The sequence below is a fragment of the Rousettus aegyptiacus genome, unplaced genomic scaffold, assembly GCF_014176215.1.
Source record: "Rousettus aegyptiacus isolate mRouAeg1 unplaced genomic scaffold, mRouAeg1.p scaffold_m13_p_20, whole genome shotgun sequence".
In the NCBI taxonomy this organism is placed as follows: Eukaryota; Metazoa; Chordata; class Mammalia; order Chiroptera; family Pteropodidae; genus Rousettus; species Rousettus aegyptiacus.
Window position 1 is genome coordinate 295,845 of NW_023416296.1, and position 15,611 is coordinate 311,455.

At 67.2% G+C, this 15,611-nt stretch overlaps 1 protein-coding gene and 1 pseudogene across 1 annotated transcript; one reads left to right on the top strand and one right to left on the bottom strand.

Annotated features, from left to right (window-relative positions):
• Positions 1 to 6,845: 6,845 nt before the first annotated feature.
• Positions 6,846 to 14,098, top strand: SPATC1L (spermatogenesis and centriole associated 1 like). Its single transcript, XM_016143553.2, has 4 exons — positions 6,846 to 7,069; positions 11,379 to 11,729; positions 12,468 to 12,619; positions 13,520 to 14,098. The coding sequence occupies exons 1-4, from the start codon at positions 6,871 to 6,873 to the stop codon at positions 13,844 to 13,846; spliced, it is 1,029 nt and encodes a 342-aa protein (XP_015999039.2). The 5' UTR covers positions 6,846 to 6,870; the 3' UTR covers positions 13,847 to 14,098.
• LOC118614932 lies at positions 9,815 to 9,933 on the bottom strand (annotated as a pseudogene).
• Positions 14,099 to 15,611: the final 1,513 nt, after the last annotated feature.

Genomic DNA, 15,611 nt, shown 5'->3' on the forward strand with positions numbered 1-15,611 from the left:
CGGGGGCCCGGGCGTGGCCGCAGCCCCTGGGCAGGTGCCCCTGCCCAGTGACGCGCCTCAGGAGGGGCACTGTGTCTCTGTGCCTCCCGCCCAGGTCCAGCCACTCCCACCTGTCCCGCGTGTTGGGCTGAGGGACCCGGCGCTTCCACGGGCAGCTGGTGGGGTGAGGCAGGGGTTTCCTGGTCACCATGGCCACCCAGGGCTCAGCGAGGACCCGGGACAGCCGAGGCACCTGGCCCTGACCTCAAGGTCACAGGCAGCACTCATGGGCACTGGCATGGCCACCTCTAGGTGAATAGCCACACGGTAATGACAGAAATGCTCAGGGAGCCAAGGCCGGCGGCTCGTTGGTGCCCCAGCTTGTCACCAGCACCCGCTGCAGCCAGGCAGGCAGGCGCGCCGCCCGGGTGCCCTAGTGGCTGCTGAGAAGCTCGTGCCCTGGTTTGTGCCCTGGGCCAGGTTTCCGGGGTGATGCCTCCCACCAGTGAGCCACTGGGTGTGTGAGGGCCTGGGGTTTAGAGTAGGAAATTGGGTCCTGGGTTTGCCGTGGGCCTCCCGGGACTCGCTGTGAGGGGTCACCAAGAGCTTCGATGAGAAGAAAACCCAGGCCTGGCGTTGCCCCAGGGGTCCCGCCCCAATGCCACCTCCATCAGCCATTCCTCTGCTCGCCCCGGGGCTGGCAGCGGCCCCCCGCCGTGCCCGCACGCCGACCGTCCTCCCTCAGGCCGCCTACCAGCGTCGGGCAGCCCTCTGCTCCCAGCTGCCCCTGCCCAGGGCCCTCCGCACTCTGGCTTCCTCCCACAGCTCCCCCGGCCCCTGGGCACCATCCCCGATGCCCGGCTCTGCCCCCTGACCTCTCCTGCCCTGAGTCCCCAGGGCTGGCCCCTCCGACTTCCGGGCGGAGGCACGGAGCCGGTGTCTGGGTGCCTGCCGCATGCGACAGTTCGCCCAGACGTTTTGCTGGGTTTCGTTCGGCGCAGGAGCCGCGTTGGAGCCCTTTGAGACCTGCTGAGTTTGCTCTTAGACGCTCTATTAAGAAATTAAATTTAGAATACTTTCATTCCAATCACAGTTGACGTTCGGTATGGTTTCAGTGGTTACACATTTCGTAACTTACTAAGCGATCGCTGCGGTGTGTTTCGCACCTACCTGGCTCCGCACAGCACTCCCGACTGCGCCCTGTGCCGTGCGCCGCACCCCTGTGGCGATCCCGCGACGCCAGTTTGTGCTTCTAGCCCCGTCGCGGTCCTCGCCCGGCTCCCAGAGCCCCTCGACCTGCGGCCGCCCATTTGTCCTCTGTGAGCCCGTTTCTGCTTTGGGAGTCGCTTCGTTGTTCTTCAGATTCCTCGTGGAAGCGGAATCACAGGGACTTTGTCCTTACCTGAGTCACTGCGCCAGGATGATACCTTCTAGGCGCACCTAGGCTGTCCCGTGTCTTCATCCCGTCACGTGGTCTTGCCTCCTCGGTCATAGCCTAAGCGGCCGTAAAGGTGCGCGGTCCCTTCGGGCTTCCTGCTCCGTTGCAGCCGTCTGTGTTGTGACCCCCGCGGCCTCGTGCAGTTTGAGCTCAGGCAGTGGGACGCTTCCCACTGTGTTCTCCCCCGAGATCGCGGTGGCCACTTGGGGTCTTCGCGGTTCCATGCAAACGTTAGGACGGATCGTTCCGGTCCTGGGAGAGCGGCCCGGCGTCATGACTGCACTGAGTCCTGGCGGCGTCTGGGGCCCTTGCACTTCATTTCTGGCCCGTGTCCTCCAGCTGGGGCAGCAGCTGGGCAGCCTACACTGCACAGTGGCCACTGTCCCCGGAAGGCACCAGCCGTGGCCAGGTCACTGGACAAAGTATAAGTTTTCCAGAAAAGAAGTGAGAACGTGCGTTTATACTGCAGACGTGACCGGAGCGCTCTCACGGGGCCGGCTGCCTGTGCAGGGGCTGGGCCGCGCCTGCCGTGCTTGCACTGTGTCTTGTCCTGGGGACAGTCGTGGATCTGGGGTTTGCTGAGCCTGTCACTCAAGTGCCACGTGACACTGGACCTCCGCTCTCAGGGAACAAGAGCCGCTGCTCGGAAGTGAGCAGAGCTGCATCTTCAGCTGGGGCGGGGGGGTGTTTGCTTCGACCCGATTAAAAGTCAGGTTCTCTGTCCTGGGCAAATCACTGAAGATCACGCGGGAAATGTTCTGTGGAGCCATTGCAGGCTCTGTGATCCGCACGGCGTAAGAGTCACAGCCACGTCTCGGGATTCTGTGGCGGCAAGGGTGGCGCGGTGGGGGCCGCGCCGGTCAGCCACGGCCGCCGGCCACTTGGGGCTCGTTCCGGCAACGAAGGCGTCTCGGCACGACGCGTCCTCCCCACGGCGGCTGCGTGGGAGGGAGTCGGGGTGACAAGCCGGCCCCGCTCACGTCTCCCGCAGTGTGGGGTCTTCATCATGACTCACCGTGCGTCCCACGGAACCGAGGCTGGGAGCGCGCGGGGCCGGGGGCCGAGGGCGGGAGGGTCTGATCACGCCGCCGCCGCCGGCCCCCGGCCACTGCCCAGCGTCCTCAGGGTGCAGGGGGTGCCGGAGGGGGCAGGCCCCACGCGCGGTGTCCACGGGGCGGGGGCCGCGGGCCGGGCCTTCACGGGCAGCGCCTCAGCGCGGGGTGCGGAGCCGCATCCCCGGCGCGTGTGCTTCCTGTGGCTGGCGCCTGCCCCGAGTGCCTCTGGCTCCGTCCTGAAGCCCCCTCCCGCCCCCGGGAGGGTGAGGGCGCCGTGGGCCGCTTCAGCTACTCGTTTTCTCGGTGAGGGTGAGTCAGCCGTCAGTTTCCACATGGTGACTGTCAGCGACAGGGACGCAGGGGACTGCCTGCGCTCGGGGACCGTGGTGCCCCAGGGGGCATCCGAGGCCTGTGCTGGACACAGTGGAGGGACAGCATGGCTTCAGGCAGCTTCCGGCACCTCCCCCACGGCCCGGCCCTGTCTGGGCGTGAGACGCAGTGAGCCCGAGGGCCCGTGTTCCCTGTCGCCCCCCTGGTTCCGGGGCAGCGAGGAGCAGGGCCGGCCCGGGACGGGCGGGCGCTGGAGCGCCCGTAGGGGCCCAAAGGCTTAGAGGGCAGCGACCAGCCCCGGTGACCTGCCGGGCGACAGCGATCGGTCTACCGTGTACGATCGGAGTCCCAGGAAACAGGGAGGGAGGGACGCAGGAGGACCCGTGACGTAACCATGGCAGAAATTCCGCCCAACGTGAGGAAACGTACGACGTCGGAGATGGGTGCAGCTCGGGGCACGTAGGGCAGGCGCACGGAGCGCACCGTGGCCCAGCCGATGAACACCAGGACGGGCGAAAGCCTCGGGAAGAAACAGAAAAGCAGGCCCTTCGCTTACGGCGAACAGAGGCAAGGGTGGCGGCCAGCCGTTCTGGAGCGATGCGAGGACGGAGAGCGCCAAGGCATGGCAGGGAACCCGGGCGGCTCTCAGCCACGCTCGGAGGCGGCCAGCCGCATCGGGGGGGTCTCCAGCCCCGCCTGCAGGGGTGCTCTGTCACCTGGGCAGAGGGGACGTGACCCCAGACACACACTCGGGCTTGCCAAAGAGTGGGGGGCGCCAGAAACGGCGAGTCTGGTAAATGTAGAAGGCTTTCCCCTGCCGTTCACAAAAGTCTCTTTAAAATAGAACTTATGTTTGAAAGCAAAAATAACGTGTTTTTCACATAGAAGTAAAAGGACACCAGTCGCGGGCAGGGTGCTGGAGGACAGACATGGGGTTCTTAGCCTCACGTGCGAGGTGGTGAGGTAGTTAGAGGTAGAGAGAAGTAAAAGGGAAAAAACCCCAAAGAGGGAGCAAAGCCATCCGAAGGGAGGCGGGGAAAGGGCAAAGCACAGGCAGGCAGGGCGGCGAGGAAGACGAGGCTCGGCCCAGGGCCGCGGGGCCCCCCGATCCCCACGGCGGCCAGCGGCGGCCTGAGGGGGAAGGGCCTGCCCAGCGGCTCGAGCGGGCGCACGACGGCAGCAGAGGAGCCCGCCCTGCCCACCCGCTGGGCCTCGGCCACGGCTCGGCGCGTCTGGCACTGGGAAGTCGGGCTGCTGTCGTGTGAGCCCCCAGCGCGCTCCGGAGGACCAGCCTGCCAGCCACGGGAACAGCTCCATTCAAGGTGCCAGGCACCCCAGTAGCAAGCAGGGGCCATCACGCTGGGTGAAGAGGCACGACCCATCTGATTGTGCATGAGAAATTTTAACCAAAAGATACAGGATAAAAATAAAGTTTACGGCAGTACATAACATGAAAGCATTAATAAGCAACACCTGTGCTGTGTAAATATAAAGTAGATTTCGGGAAATAGTACCAGAAATAGACGTTTAGTGATGATAAAAGTGTCAAGGTCATCGAGACGACAGGAATCCTGGCGTCAGGATGAGGAGGAGGGCGGGTGGGACCGAGCGAGGGCCAGGCGAGTGCACCGGGGCCGGAGGGCTCGGCTGGCTCGGCCGGCTCGGCCGGCTCGAGGTCGCCGGCGTTGGCAGAGCCCCCGGCAGTCGAGTCCGCGTCGACCCGCGGTCCCCAGCCTTTCTGGCTCCAGGAAGCAGCGGCAAATGTGGACAGGGCTTCTCTCACGCACCTGCCGCTCACGCACCTGCCGCTCACCTCCTGCTGTGCGGCCCGGGTCCCGGTGGACCGTGGACTGGTACCGGCCCGCGGCCCGGGGGTTGGGGGCCCTGGAGCCGGCCCGTTGCTACGATTGGCCGTGTGCCGTGTCGTGAGATGAGCCGAGGCTGGAACCGTACGACTCTGTCCTCTGACCCCGATGGAACTAGGACTTGGTAACAGACAGAGGTGGAAAATCCCAGGTGTGTGGAGATTAAGCAACGTACTTTGAAATCACCCAAGAGCAAAAACGAAAGCATGAGAGACAGCAGGAAGCGTTCCAGGCCGAGACCGAGACACGGCTTCCAGAGCAGAGCCTCGCGGAGGCGCCATCGGCCCCCACATTAGTGCCAGAGACACGGTTACAGCCACCGACGGGGGTCCACCCGGAGGCCTCAACCCCGGAGTGTCAGAAGGAAAGAGGGTGGTCGGGGGGCGGGGGTCAGACGCTGGTGACCAGCTTCGGAGAGGCTGGCGAGCTGTGTGGTCTGACAGGGAACCGGGTCGGGAATGAAGACGGCACCTCCCCAGGGACCCACGGACGTGGGGCCCGCTGCTCCGGCCTGGCCGCCCCGCCGGGCCGGCCCCTTCTCGGCCGCCCTGCCCGCCTGCGCCCTCGCCTCGGCTCCCGCTGCTGCAGACCGCAGCGCGCCCCGTGAGGGCATGTCACGAGCACCTGGCGCCCGCGCTCCACCTCGCGATGCTCGCACAGGCCCCGCCAGGCACCACCGCCGGCCGCGTGGCCGTGAGGAGGATGTGCACGTAGGAAATGGAATGGGAAATTAAAAGCTTTCCCAGACGAAAACTCTAGGCCCAGACGGCTTCTCTGGTGAATTTGATCAAACATTTAAAAAAAGAAACTAACAAAATACTCAGAAAACAGGAGGGTACGCTTTGCAACTTGTTTTATGAGGTCGGTGCGACCTCGACAACAAAACCAGAACGAGACATCACGAGGGTCGGAGACACAGGCCAGCGCCCCTCATGGACACACCCCGAACCGGGCGGCAGCGAGCAGGGCCCGCGTCCCGGGGACGTGTGCGCCACGGCCGGAGCTGGCGGCATGTCGGCAGGCGCGGCCGGAGGGGCCGTGGCGTCAGGTTCCCGTGGGCCCGGGAAGGGGGTCGAGTGCGATGGGGAGCAAGGGCGGGAGGCCCCTCGTGCCCGGGCGCCCGGCAGTGCCCACCCCGTCCCCCGAGGCCCTGCCCTCTGCCCTGGGGGCTTGCGGGTGCAGACGCTGGTCTGTCTGGGTCGGGTGGGCCCGTCTGCAGCCCACACGTCCCACACCCTCTCCCACAAAGGCCGAGTCGTGCGCTCCCCTCGGGGTCCTAGACCCACTGCCTACACCCCGAGTGCCTCGGTGGCAAATGGGGGGCCCGGCACTGGGGCTGAGGGGTGAACACACTGGTTCCCTTTATGGGCTACATCTCTGGCCACGAGGGTCAGCAGGGACCCGTCTTGTCTCATGGCTTCAGAGAAGCAGGACCGAGACCCTCGAAGCCAGGGGCGCTGGAGCTCGGCGGCCGGGCCGGCAGTGGGGGCGGTGGGCGTTGGAGGTGGGTGGCCGTCAGGGGCGGAGCAGCAGAGGTGCCTGCCTCCGCAGGCCACAGCCCAGCCTGCGCTGGTCCACACGGCCCTGTGCCCCGGTGGCCGTGGGGTCTTCATTTGGGCCAACGACGGTCAGCGTCCAGACACGCAGCGCTGCCCATGGGGATGCCGGGGTGCGCCCGGACCCTCCGCACCAGAGCAGTGGGGTCCCAGGCAGCCAGCCTCCACCTCCAGCCCCGGGGCCACCCGAGCTCCGTGAGGCTGGAGGCCATCGCGGGGCCCAGAGCTTGGCTCCCTGTGCCCCGAGTGCCCCGTCCGCTCCAAGTGTGTGTCCCAGGGCACCCCGGTACACGTCCATGTGCAGACAGCTGCCCGGGTCCCACAGAGGCCCGTGGTGGCCCACCGCAGCTCCTGCCCGGGCGTGGGGTGGACTGGGCCCAACGTCTTAGCTGTTCTGAGAAGGGCTGGGTGCCGGGCTAGCCCCGTGCATCCCCGGGGAGCTGCCCCCCCACGGGCGCCGTGGGCCCGGCTGGACGTGGCCGCCCCCGGCCTTCGTGGTGGCGCCCCCAGGCGTGGGTCTGTGGCCGGGCGGGTGCAGGGCGCTGCCTCTTTAAGGCGACATCACAAGGCCGCGGAAGGCGGGCGGCACGGGGCTCCGGCCGGACTGCCACCTCCACGGGCTGCGGGCCCTCCGGCGAGCGGGCGCCATGGCCGAGGGCAGCGAGCTGATGAGCCGGCTGGTGAGCGAGAATGCCGACCTGAAGCGGCAGGTGCGGCTGCTCAAGGAGAACCAGATGCTGAAGCGCCTGCTGAGCGAGAGCTGCCCGGAGCGCGGCCGCGGTGCCCGCGAGCCCCTGCTGCCCCGCGCGCCCGCCTACCCCGAGGACGGCTCCCCGGGCGCGGCAGGTGAGGCCCCGCCCTGCTGAGCCTGGCGTCCCCCTGGCAGGCGGCCGGCCCGCCTGGCACGCGAGCCGGGGGCGGGCCTGTCAGCACCCTGCACGCCGGCACTGGCCCCGTGTGCCCGGGAGGCCCACCAGGCTCGCCCCGCCGGCCCTCTGCGCCGGCCTCGGGCGCCTGCCAGGGCCTGCCAACGCCCCGGGAGCCCCGCACAGCATCACCGCGGGGCCCTCGCCTCTGCCGACACATTCCTGTGAACATTCCTGTGAAGGGGCCTCACCCTGCGGGGCATGGGCGTGGCCAGGCGGGAGTGGGGTGCATGGCCCTCTGGGTCTGGATCTGGACAGCGCACAAGCCCTGTGACAAGCACTTGGAGCGGACACTCTGAGGCCGCCTTGCCAGGGCGCGCCGAGGACGGCTCGGCGCCTGTGGACCTGCCGTCACGGGGAGCCGTCCAGCCGCGCTGAGGCTGTTAACAAAGCTGCCGCCACCCCCGAGCAAGCAGCCTCGGGGGCGGGGCAGGGCCTCCCAGCCACAGTGGCCACGTGGAGCTTGTGGCCTCAGAGCCGCCGGGGGACAGTCCTTGATGGCATCCGGACACTCTGAGCCTCAAGGGGACCTTGAGGTTGGAGCCAGGACAGGCGTGGGGTTCCCGTGGGAAGGTGGGGGGCGGAGAGCGAGGCCCCGTGTCCTGTGTTCCCGCCGTGACCGTGGCCATGGCACACGCGTGTGCCCGACGTGCACTGCGGGGAGGCGGGACTCGCTGCCGTGTGCCGGGTGTGACGGCCTGCCGGGCAGAAGGGGGGCTTTGGCCGGGAGCCGACCCTCGCTCAGGCCAGCGATTCCTGGAGGGAGCCCCGTCAGCACCCACGGCACGGCCGAGTCTCCCGTGGGCGAGCCCCGGTCTCGCCGGGCACCGGCCTTAGAAGCCCCAGCCACCAGCCAGCTGAGGCCACCGAGCTCCCACAGCGGCCTTGGCTCCGCAGCATGCACCCCTCCACGCCGGGGTCTGGGCTCCTGGGTCCGGCTGGCCCACCCCTCGGCTTCTGCTGGTGTGGCCCGGCCACGGGGACTCGCGCCTGGAGGGCCAGCCGCAGTTTGTCCCAGAGGGCCGCACCGCCCTGTCCACGCTGGGTCTTCGCGGGTGCCCCGGGCGCCTGTCGGCTCACGCGATCTTACTGCGACCGTGCATCTCGCGGCCTCCGGGTTGGTCTCTGGTGCCCAACGCTGGAGACCAGGCAGCCCCGTGAGGGGTCACACCCCCCCCAGCCCGGCCCCAGGGCTCTGTGGCCACTGTCGGTGTCACCTGGGCCCCCGACCCACGCCGGGTGCTGCCCAGAAATCACGGGTCAAAGGCCACGTGCACCTGAAAGGTGACAGCGGGCAGACATCTCCAGGAGGCTCCGGCCCCGCACGGCCAGCGGAGGGCAGCAGAGGACGGGGCCTCCCGCGGGTCAGGGCCCTGGGCGGGACAGCCTCGCCTGCTCCAGGGGGCGCAGACGCCCCGCGGGCTCCCCGGCTCCTGCACGCGGCTCCTGCCGCGCCTCCGCCGGGCGCCGCTGGCTGTGGGGCCTCCCGTCTCCCCGTCCGGCCGCCACCGGACCTCCGCCACCGCTCAGCCGCTGCAGGAGCCCCCCCCCCCCCCGCCCCGTCTCGTGTCTCGCGACGAGCGGCTTCCTTTCTGCAGCCGTGGCAGAGCCCGCGCGCGGTGCGTTTTGTGAACCGTTGGTTCAGTGCCCACCCTCCCTGCGGCCGCTTCGCGCCGCTGCCTGGCCTCGCTGCTTCGTGGTCTTCCTGGGGCCCTCAGAGCCCTGGCTCCGGCAGCGCCCGTCCTCGGGCGGAGCGGGCGGTGGCAGCCCCGCCTGCCCGGGGTGGGCGCACGCAGGCTCAGTGCCCGGGAAGGGCCTTTCCAGTCCTTGTCTTTAAAAAACGAGAAGTTGAGAAGTGACTCATTTTGTTTAATTTTGGTGGCCTCGTCCCGGCGTTGGGGGGGGGGTGCCCTCAGGGCGCCCCGCGCCGGTCTGCGGGTTCTCCTTTCGCAGCTCCCTTGGGAGACCCTGGGGTCCTGGGCTCTCCGGAGCCGCCTGGTCGGGGCGGCGCTTGCTTCCTGTGGGCTGTGGCCTCAGCCGCGGGGCTCCCCCACCCCCGTGTCCCGGCCCCGCGCGCGGGACAGAGGCTGCGAGTCGCGTGGGGACCCGGGAGAGCCCACCACGCACCCGGCCCTCTCATTGTTCCGTGACATCCGGACTTTCCTTCCTTCCTTATCGGTCTACAGGTTTTCCACTTCTTTTTGAGTCATTTAAAGATAATCTCCCTTTTATTGAAATTTCAATTAATACGCGATTGTATACAGTGGTCTTTTATAGTTTAGACAACCTCCCTAGTCATTCTTATGTCGCTTTCCTCATTTCTGGTTTATTCCAGTGCATTTTCTCTCTCAAGTAGCTTTCTACAGTTTTGCTGTCTTGTTGGACTTCCCATAGAGCTGTTTCCAGCTTATTTTTACTGTTTTTATTGTGTTTCAACTTTTGCTTTCCTTAAGAGTTCCTCCCATATCTTGACTTGAATGTTTAATTTGGTGGTGGGGAGGATGAAAAAGTAAATAAAGCACTTTTATTACTAATTTCACACTAAATACGCTTTTATTATTTTTATTATATTTTATTTTTTTTAGGCGAGGCAACCCTTGGTTGACCTCACAGATTGCAAGAACCTTGTCAGCTTACAATCCCTTATTTTTTTATTTATGTTTTACGCCTACAGCACCGGGTCTTCCCAGGTGGCTTCCCATCCAAGTGCTCACCAGGCCCAACCCTGCTTAGCTTCCGAGATCGGACGGGATCGGGTGCGCTCAGGGTGGCGTGGCCGCAAATACAATTTAGATGTACTGATGTCTTCATGTAGTGCCCTGATTCTCCTTTCTCAATGATCATGCTTTCCCGTTTTTACTTCTTTTTTGATCTGATTGTTATTTAGGTAAATATCCTTTAATTTTGAGAAGTTGGAGTTTTGGTTGGCTTTTGTTATTTTTGTATAATTTTATTATAACGTGTCTTGAAAATATACCTACATTTTGGACTTGACCGATATTAAAATTTTTTTTTTAATGTTTAACACGACTTACTGAAATTTTGGGAAGAGCAGAGGGCGTTAACGATTCACTAAGTAGGAGGCGAAGCAGGCCTGAGCCCACCCGGCTGCAGCGGAGACCCTGTGAGGCCGCGGTCCGGCCCCTCCCCCGGGCGGCTCTGCTGGCCACAGGCCCTGGGCCGGCGCCAGCACAGACTGGTCCTGTGGGCGGACTGGAGGCAGGACTCACACTGATGACCCTCTCTCTTTAGAACTTGTTTTTGGGGAAAGATTGCTGAGGATAGGCTCGTCGGTTCCTGAGTAGGCACATTGCCGGATATAGTTTTTAAATACGGGTCTTAAAAACCTGTCGTTTCAAATAGGTATTTGTTTTGTTACTAGGAATATAACTTTATGACACGGGTAGAACAGCATTTCATGAATCACAGTAGAACTGATAAGTTAAATTTGACACATTAAAACTTGTAGAATCCTACCTGACAAGAGTCACCATGAAAAGGGTTAAAATATAAGCAAGGCTCTCACTGGGAGAAGACGTTCGCCGAGTGTTTTCAGGATATAGAAGACGGATACAGACCATTTGAGATGACTACCAGCCACGAAAACAGTGACCACCGGCCGTGGGGGGAGCCGCGCGTCTGGTCTGCGCGCCCGCGGGAGTGCCGAGCATGTGGCGTCCGGAGCGCGCAGGCTGCCACCGCTGTCACAGAGCACGCGGTGCACACGCCCGAGCCCAGGCGCCACGGCCCGGGGTCCTCGCGTGAGCAGGGGGCACGTCGACGGACAGTGACGGCAGCTTCACTTTCGTGAGGACCCGGACCCGCCCCCAGGCGTCGGGAGGGTGCTGGGTGTGCGCCGGGACACGGTTCGGGGACCCAGGCGGCTGGCTGCCCAGGGACTCCATGGAGAAGTCCCAGAAAGGCCCTGCTGCAGCGGAAGGCGTGCGGCGGGCGGGCGGGCGCGGAGCTGAGCGGGCACCGGGCGCTGTTACATGCGGGTGCGCCGCCGGGCGGAGGCGGGGGGCAGGCCCCCGCCGCCCCACACGCCCGAGGCTGGGGGCCTCGCCCGCCTCGGGCGCCTTCTCCGGAGGCGAAGGGGACGGCTCTGGGGCTGGGAGCAGGTGCCAGCGCTTGGGGCGGGCGGCGGTGCTGCGAGTGTTTCTCACGCGCTCCGCGCCCTGGGGGTGTCGGGCGCCCGAGCTGACGCGCCTCCCTCCCTCCTGCCCCAGTTCCAGATTTTGGAAGGTTCACCAGCGCCCCCGATGTGCCCTCCCAGCTGCAGACGGCGTCCCTGGAGGACCTGCTGTGCCCGCACGCCCCTCTCTCCCGCGAGGACGACGCCGCCCCCAGCTGTGTGGCCTCCTCCCACGTGCCCTTCAAGGCTTTCCTCGGCCCCCCGGAGCTGCACGCGCCCCGGAGCGCCGACAGGAAGCTGCCCCCGCTCCTGAGCCCCCTGCAGGACCCGCTGGTGGACAAGACCCTGCTGGAGTCTAGGGAGGTGGCCCGGCCCAAGAAGGTGTGCTTCTCCGAGAGCAGCCTGACCTCGGGCGACAGGACCCGGAGGAGCTACTACCTTAACGGTAGGCAGGGAGGGCCCGGGGCTTCGGGGGCGGCTTCGGAAGCGGGCGTGTGGGGAGCGCCTCCAAGCTGTGGACGCCCTCACGGCGGCGCGGCCAGTGACACCGGGGCTGCGCCGGGCCCGGAGCCTGGGGGGAGGGCGCTCGGGGACCTCGGGGACCTCGGGGCACCGTCGGAAGCGGGTCCCCCCGCCAGCCCAGCGACGCCCGGCAGACGGAGGGGGCGGCAGGGGCTCAGGAGCCAGCCTGGCCCTCGCCGGCCACTGTCCTCCAGCCAAGTGCGCCCGCTCGTGGGGTGGGGCCTTCGCGGCAAGGAGGGTCTCCCCGACCCGGGGCCGGGGGAGGGGACAAGGAAAACGACCCTGGCTGTAAAAGGCCCGTCAGTGTTTTCGTCCTTCTGGAAGGGACAGAGAAGGACTTAACATCCCTGGGGTCCCGGGGGACTCACCAAGAAAAGGGAGGAGAGGAAAAGTCCCTTTTGGTCTGAGACAGGAAGCTCGGTTTTCTTTTAAAGCTGTATTTGTTTATGTGGGGCCGGAGGGGGGGGGGGTGCCCCTGCACTGGATCAAGGCCAGGCCCCTTGGGGGGCCCCGCCCACAGCCCCAGGGGCTTTGCCCCCCACGCCGGCTGCAGCAGTTAGGTCAGACCCGAAGACGGGTCCTGGAGCGCGGCCGGAGGAGGGCGGTGGCCCCGGGCTGCGCGTCAGGGGCCCGGCCTGTGTCGCTGTCCGCCACCCCGCAGAGATCCAGAGCTTCGCCAGCCCCGAGAAGGACGGGCGCGTCGTGGGCGAGATCGCCTTCCAGCTGGACCGGCGCATCCTGGCCCACGTCTTCCCCGGGGTGACCCGGCTGTACGGCTTCACCGTGTCCAACATCCCCGAGAAGATCAAGCAGGTGGGGCCCCGCCCGGCGTCTGTGCCAGGCCGCCTCCCGACCCGGTCCCCTCCCTGGGCGGGTCCCCTCCCCGTCCTGGGTCCCCCCATCCCAGGGGCCCCCTCTGTCCTGGGCCCCCTCCCCGTCCTGGGTCCCCCCATCCCAGGGGCCCCCTCTGTCCTGGGTCCCCTCCCCGTCCTGGGTCCCCCCATCCCAGGGGCCCCCTCTGTCCTGGGCCCCCTCCCTGTCTTGGGGTCCCCCATCCCAGGGGCCCCCTCCCTGTCTTGGGGTCCCCCCATCCCAGGGGCCCCCTCTGTCCTGGGTCCCCTCCCCGTCCTGGGTCCCCCCATCCCAGGGGCCCCCTCTGTCCTGGGTCCCCTCCCCGTCCGGGGTCCCCCCATCCCAGGGGCCCCCTCTGTCCTGGGTCCCCTCCCCGTCCTGGGTCCCCCCATCCCAGGGGCCCCCTCTGTCCTGGGTCCCCTCCCCGTCCTGGGTCCCCCCATCCCAGGGGCCCCCTCTGTCCTGGGCCCCCTCCCCGTCCTGGGTCCCCCCATCCCAGGGGCCCCCTCTGTCCTGGGCCCCCTCCCTGTCTTGGGGTCCCCCATCCCAGGGGCCCCCTCTGTCCTGGGCCCCCTCCCTGCCATGTCGCCGTAGCGCCCACACTGTTGCAGGCTTGGGCAGCTGGGGGTGTCTGCGGAGCGGGCACCTTGGGGTGTGCCGAGCCGGTGCCGCGAGCCCCTCTGCTTGCGACGTCTGCTCTGTGGCCTGGGGCAGCTCAGGGGGCTCCTGGGGCCACGGGGCACTTCGGCCGCCCCGCTGGGGTGGGGTTGGCGCTGGCCCATTTCCCCGGCCGCGGTCCGCGCCCTGGCCTCCCGTGGGGACCCAGCCCGGCCCCACCTGCCTGGCGTGTTGTGTCCGCAGACGGCCATCAAGTCGCTGGATGGCTCCGTGGACGAGAAGAAGCTGCGGGAGCTGACGCAGCGCTACCTGGCGCTGATGGCCCGCCTGGAGAGGCTGGGCTACAGCCGCGAGGTGCACCCCGCCTTCAGCGAGTTCCTCGTCAACACCTACGGCATCCTGCAGAAGCGGCCGGACCTGCGCGCCGGCGCCCTGCACGGCAGCCCGGCCGCGCTGCGCAAGCTGGCCATCGAGGTGGTGCCCCCCAAGTTCCTGGGCGACTCCCTGCTGCTGCTCAGCTGCCTGTGCGAGCTCTCCAAGGACGACGGCAAGCCGCTCTTCGCCTGGTGAGCCGCGCCCCAGCCTTTGCCGCAATAAACGTGTTTGCTCCAAACCTGGGGGCCGCCGTGCCTCCTGCGCGCCCCCTGGGCCAGGGGGAAGGGCCGCGTCCCCGAGGGAGCGCCCAGGGCCACAGGCGGGCGCAGGGCCGAGCCGGCGCCTGCTACGGCCCGGCCGGGCGCGCCCGAGGCGCCCACGGCCCCGCCGGCCGCCCACACGGCGTGGCACTTGTCACACTTTATTAAAATCTTCTGTTCACTCGTCTGCCTTTCCCTTTGGCTCTTTGAGGGCATGCAGAGCGCCTTGGTCACTGCGGGGCCGCAGGAGGCGCCCTGCTGCTTGCGGACAGGAGCCGGGATGGAGCCCCCAGCGGGATGGGCTGCGGCTCGGGCGCAGCCCCCGGACCCTGGAGGGGCCAGCAGCGCCCGCCCCCCCCCCCCCCACACACACACAGAGCCTGAGACGAGGGTTCGGCATGGGGAGGGCGGCCGCAGAGTCGGCAGGCGCCGCGTGGAGTGAGTCTGGCCGATGCCCGGGCGCACGCTGGGCAGGCAGCCACCCGTGAAGCTGGCCGGGGTGGCGTTTGGGGGGCTGATTCGAGGAAGCAGGAGCCGCCGTGCCGCAGGGGCCCGTGCCGCGTGCGAACGGCTCCGCGCCTGCTTCCGGCCCAAGTCTGGAATCGGGAGCCCTGGCTCCTTCAGAGGGGGAATGGCGACGGGGACCGGGCCTGGGCTCCGGGGTCACCACTGTCCCTGCCAGTGCGGGGGGCTTCCCAGGGCCCCGTCCAGGAGCGGCTCAGCGCCGACGGAGGTGGCGACGTCTCAGAACCCGGCCACACACCGGGTCCGGTCCCCGCATCTGCTCCGGGACCACGTCCACAGGACGCACACCCCCCACTGGGGCCTCGGCCTAGAGGGCGGGGCCTCCTGCACCCCTCGTCAGGGCCAGGGCCGGGCACCCGCACCTCCCTGGGGTCTGGCTTCGCGCGTGGTCTCCGGTCACTTGTCTGCCGCGAGGGCCAGGAGGACGGCGCCGGGGATCCTGGGACGACCCCGGTATGGGGTGACCTGTCCCTCAGTCCTCAAGCCTGGATGTCCAGGCACCCCAGGCCCCAGTCTCGGTCGCCTCCAGCGGGCCTCACAGCAAGCGCCACAGATGGCGGCTTAACCCGCAGATAGCAGCCTCCCGCCTGGAGGCGATCCGAGACGCGGTGCCGCAGGGCGGGCCCCTCCCCGGCCCTCTCGGGGACCCCCGCCAGCACCCCACGTAGCATCAGCGCCCCTCCGGGAGCGGCCAGCGGGCACTTGGGGTGTCACAGCTGCGGGCTGTCTCCATGTGAACCTGGCGCTGGGCCAGGTTCTCCTGAGGGTCTCTGGGCTCCCTGGCCACCCTAGGGTGGTGGGGTCCCTCCTCCACGTTCCCATGAGCCACAGCTGGAGGGCCGGCCCCCTGAGGGGGCTGGGGACCTCCTCGCCCTGGCCCCACATGACTGCCTGGGGTGAAGTAGCCTCAGGTGCTGAGCACCCCAAAGGCTCTGTGGGGCGTTGGTGCCTGGGAGGGTCACAGAGGGGGGTGCAGCCTGCTCTCGGGGGGGCCTGTGGGGTGTCCGTGTGCTGTCAGGGTGGCCACGTGATTGTTTGCAGAATGAACGCCCACCCTGGTTAAAAGTCACCCAGGGCTTCAACACAGCGCCCACCTGAGCCTGGCCCTCTGCACACAGGGCCGGCCGGGGGTGTGTCACCCCTTGCCGGGAGCTTCCAGCCTTGGGGAGCAGCAG